Source organism: Pygoscelis adeliae, unplaced genomic scaffold, assembly GCF_000699105.1.
Source record: "Pygoscelis adeliae isolate BGI_AS28 unplaced genomic scaffold, ASM69910v1 Scaffold45, whole genome shotgun sequence".
NCBI lineage: Eukaryota > Metazoa > Chordata > Aves > Sphenisciformes > Spheniscidae > Pygoscelis > Pygoscelis adeliae.
In genome coordinates, this window is record NW_008825114.1 from 473593 (window position 1) to 478410 (window position 4818).

At 36.8% G+C, this 4818-nt stretch overlaps 1 protein-coding gene across 1 annotated transcript in view; it reads left to right on the forward strand.

The window, feature by feature from the left end:
- KDM4C (lysine (K)-specific demethylase 4C) overlaps positions 1 to 4818 on the forward strand; it is a 276941-nt gene that overhangs the window by 268432 nt on the left and 3691 nt on the right. Inside the window, exon 20 of the mRNA XM_009328050.1 lies at positions 2851 to 2943. Within this exon, the coding sequence (XP_009326325.1) occupies positions 2851 to 2943 (93 nt within the window). The remainder of the gene's footprint in view (positions 1 to 2850; positions 2944 to 4818) is intronic.

Below are 4818 nucleotides of genomic sequence, written 5' to 3' on the forward strand. Positions count from 1 at the left end.
GGCCCATCGATCCAGCCTGTCCAGGTCCCTCCGCAGAGCCTTCCTACCCTCCAGCAGATCAACACTGCCACCCAACTTGGTGTCGTCTGCAAACTTACTGAGGGTGCACTCGATCTCCTCATCCAGATCATTGATAAAGATATTGAACAGAACTGGCCCCAATACTGAGCCCTGGGGAACACCGCTCGTGACCAGCCGCCAACTGGATTGAACTCCATTCACCACAACTCTCTGGGCCCGGCCGTCCAGCCAGTTTTTGACCCAGCACAGAGTACACCTGTCTAAGCCGTGAGCCGCCAGCTTCTCTAGGAGAATGCTGTGGGAGACGGTGTCAAAGGCCTTACTGAAGTCCAGGTAGACCACAATAGAGGTTGGCAGATAGAGGGTGCAAGGCTAACTTCAAGACATGTTAGTAGTTCTTCCTCTGGTTTTTCTACAGGCCTGTCTGAAAGCTCCCAGGATTCGTGCATACACATACTCCATTGCTCTTCTGGGTTGTGAGATCTCTGTTGCACCTTTGAGATTCTCTTTCCAAGTCTTTTGTGTGATGTATGACTTGTCTTAGATGGTATGACAGAAGGGGAGACCAAAAAGGATTCTCTGAAATGAGTATTATGATCTTATAAGGCAAATTGGTTCTACTTGGATAAATCTGAATTTTCCTCATGTTCATGAGACATTTGTACCGAATTTGACAGTACTTGTCCATGCAGGAGCTATGACACAATGCACCAGAATTTGTGTCATTCAGTTTGACATTTGCCACCCAGTATCCTACACAATCCCTAAGCAGAGCTATATATGCCAAATGAAGCAGGTGTTCAAGTGACATTATTAATGCGATCTACATTTGATTTCTTGATAATTTTTGCTATTGACATTCACTATTTATTTTTGAGTTTCATTTGAGATTATTAAATTATCCATTCACTCTACTAATTGCTTTCTAACAATTTCAGCTGACCCTTTAATTTATGATGTCCTGATAAAAGAAAATCTCATGGAGAGAATAACATACTACATAGACACAGTAGAGCAACAGAAGTCCAAATAAAATAACTTGCTGGATAAAACTGCTGATTTGAAATGTAGTATCTGCAGTCTGAATTAAATTGGAGTTATTAGATATGGTGGGTTTGTATTTTGCATGAATCATGATAGTATTAAAAGTCTTAGAGGAGCTCTTGCTGTGTTTGCCTTTAATGGTAGGCAAATTTATTTCCAGTGTGGTATGCTGAATTATAGCTGAAGAACTTTCAGTTACTCTTCATTGTAAATGTTCAACATATTTCATACTGTAAGCATGCCAGATTCTGTGGCGTGAAGCAGTTGTCTCCTGCTGTACACTACCAGTAAAAACAAAAACACTGCCCATTCAGGAGGTGATTTTCTGATCGCATGGAGCTGGCAGAGTTCATTTCCTGCCCAGTTCTTTCACCAGTGATGCAAAAAACATTATTACCAACTGTATTATGCAAAAACATATTACCAAATGTATTGTGCAGTAAGGAGCAGGTATAGCAGGAAGGCTGCTCCTGCATCCTGGTGAAAAATACCTAAATTGCCATCATTTTATTAAACAAGCTTAAGCCAAATTGACCTTTAAGTTCCTCTAAAATACTACTAACAGACTAGGCTTATGGGGTTAGTAACAGGAACAGAGAGGAGCAAGGATGACTTTTGTGACTTTGTTATCCATCTGTACCTTGTGGATTTAAAAATGCATTCCAGATTTGTGCATCCCTATTAACTGCTGTAAAAAAAATTGCTTTTAAAGAAGTTCATAGTTCATAGATCTATACCTTGGCTTTTGAGAATGGATATACTATATCGGGTTTTTCAGCTGTTCACAATTAATCTGACATACTCAGTCGTGGCAAGGTTTTAATTTGAACCTACAAACCCAGTCCATTTACAAGTTCAAATACATGATTTTTCAGTTTTATCTATAATAATACTTTTGATAAGTTAAAGTTTTCCTATGTTTGTTTTTTGGCTTACTCTTCCAGCCTAAGTCTGTTGTCATTCACATGGTCTCATTAAGTCACCTAAGAATGTGGAATGGCACTTCTTTTAATTTTATACCAAACTTTAAAGTACAGTTTCTGTGGGAACTAAAACTGCAGTCATAGATAATAGCTGAAAGTCACAATTGTTAGATAAAGTATTAAAAAAAAAAAAGAGCAGCTACTGAAAAAGCTTAAATGCTTCAAAGCCTCAGCATTTTAACATTCCCCACACCTAGTTACATTTCCTTTCTCATTTTCTGCTAACGGGGTTCATGTTGGATTAAATCTAAACCTAAGCATGATAAAGCTTTTCATCTTCTGAACAGAGCATTTTAAAGAAATTCCATCAGATTCAATAAAATTCTGTTAACTGGTATTTCCTTAGTTGTCACTCATACGTTCTTTCTTTTGACACGGTCTTCCTCAACCTTGAAGCACAGGATGTTAAAATTAATTTTTTATTTATTAGAAGCAAGTAAAAAAATTAGAGGCAAATAAAAATGACATGAAGAAATTTTAATATGTCACTCCTACAAAATAATGTTGTCTGTGTGTTACTGCTCAGCATTCCTAATGTAATAAATTTTACTTTATGATATATGTGTCAGTGTTGATTTTGAAGTCTCTTTGCTTAGATATTATTTTCAACTTATTAATGTGTTGCACTTCCTAAGAAATAACATTTTTTATGTTTTATCCTAATTTTACCTTCCCAAAATAGATAGCAAAATATTTGTATATAAATCTTACGTGTTTCCACATATGTCTGGAGACATTCCCAGAAACTTCCTTCAAGAGTTAAATTATGATTTTATTTTTAAATATTCATTTTTTCAATTAGGTTGAGTTTGAAGATGGTTCTCAAATAGTAATGAAGAGAGAAGAGATCTATACACTAGATGAAGAGCTCCCTAAGAGAGTAAAAGCACGTTTTGTGAGTATTTGCTGATGATAACTTTATAGTATATATATGCTCAAAATGCAAATAACACCATCCTTGGCTTTATTCTGGATTTTCAGTTTAAGTTGGACAAATGTTTTGTGAAGCCTATTATGTATTATATGTACTGTAGTAATAGTACATACTGTACTATTATGACTGGCTAAATCAGCACAACAATTAGCACAAGTGTCCATTTGCTAGTGAGAATGGTTAATTGTTCTTCCAGTACAGGCAAATGCTGTTGTCAAACATAATTCTTTTCTCCTAAAAGGGACATCTTGGTCGATCGTCTGTCAGATCATGAATTATCAAGTTAGTAAATATTTAAATTGACAGACATTCTGTTCTTTCAGTATGCTTATAACATGTATGCTTTTTAAAAACTTTCCAAGTTCTCAGAGCTTTGTGATTTTACAAGCATTGAATTTAATAAAAATGCAATTAACTTGTTTGAAGAAACAAAGTGCCTGATCAGAACTCATTAATTAATGTCACTGGCAGGACTCATCATTCTGTGACTAGTCTTTGGTTTAAAACCAAATCTTTGCTATATTTTTTAAGTTTCCTGCAGTTTCAAATAACATCCACCAGCTAGTTGTTTATATGTATACCATGTGGAAAAGTGTTGAGGTTCATAAAGAGCATAACACTTAAAGGTTGAAAAGGAAAAGTTCTGCCATACAGTTGTTGGAGGAGACAAGATGACTGCTGTTACCTGTCTTTATCATTAATGCTAAATACTGTGCAATTCAAGCCATTACCAAGTCTACTCAGAAGAGTACCGTGTTCTTCTCACGTCCATGTTCTATTTTAGAGCTGTTTGTTCAAAACTGCATTGCAGGTTAAACTTTAGCTTTCTTAACGTGTAAAACCGAAGCATAAAGATGCAAAAATCTTTTCATAATTGAGAACGAACAATAATTCACTGTTGTGAATAAAAAATTCCCTCTTACTTGAAGAATCCTTTTAGTGAAGCTTTGAAAGGGAGAGCAGTGTACAGTGTATTTTTCATTGCTGCAGGGAGGTGGGCTCATACACAATACCTGTTCACACATCCATTATGTGACATTAATTAGCTGATTCTTGAAAGCTGGGTGCAAGGGTTTGTAGGGTAATGATGTGTAGAGTTGATTCTTCAGGCATACGTTGGCTTATATGAGTTTGGTGGACTAACGTAGCATTACATGGCGAGGTAGTTGAAGAAGGTTTCAGTCCAACTTTTCTTTTCTATGCTTCTTGCCACATGTAGCTGCCATCATTGTTATTACCATCACTTCCTTTCATCCAGTTCTCAGCAGCCAACCCCAACATGGATGCTGTATATTTCAGAAGCTAGGAGTGTGTCAAAGGAAAGGATTGGCATCATATATGAAAGGGGCGGTAAAGCTGGGAAAGGAAGAGAGGCAGAGAAATGTGAGGCTGTTAGCCTGTTGATGGAATTTTCACCATCAGGATGCCCTGTTTTACTGAAGGAATAGAGTAGTATTAGGACAGCTCTTTCTGATAGGAGGTGCAGTGGTCAAATATTCTTGGCTAAGACACCTTTTTGTCAATGTATTTGAGATAAGTGCACAGATCTTTCAGTGTCCTAACTGTCTAGGGTTAAGATAGACGTCTTAGAAAATGTTAAATGAACCATCTGGTCATATTCAATGGAGTTTTTCATTATACTTGGAAAGCATTCCATTACCATTTTTTGTTTTAGAGACTGTGTAAAAAGCATTTATAGAATCATAGAATCATAGAATCATTCAGGTTGGAAAAGACCTCTAAGATCATCAAGTCCAACTGTCAACCCAACACCACCATGTCCACTAACCCATGTCCCTAAGCACCTCATCTACACGTCTTTTAAATACCTCCAGG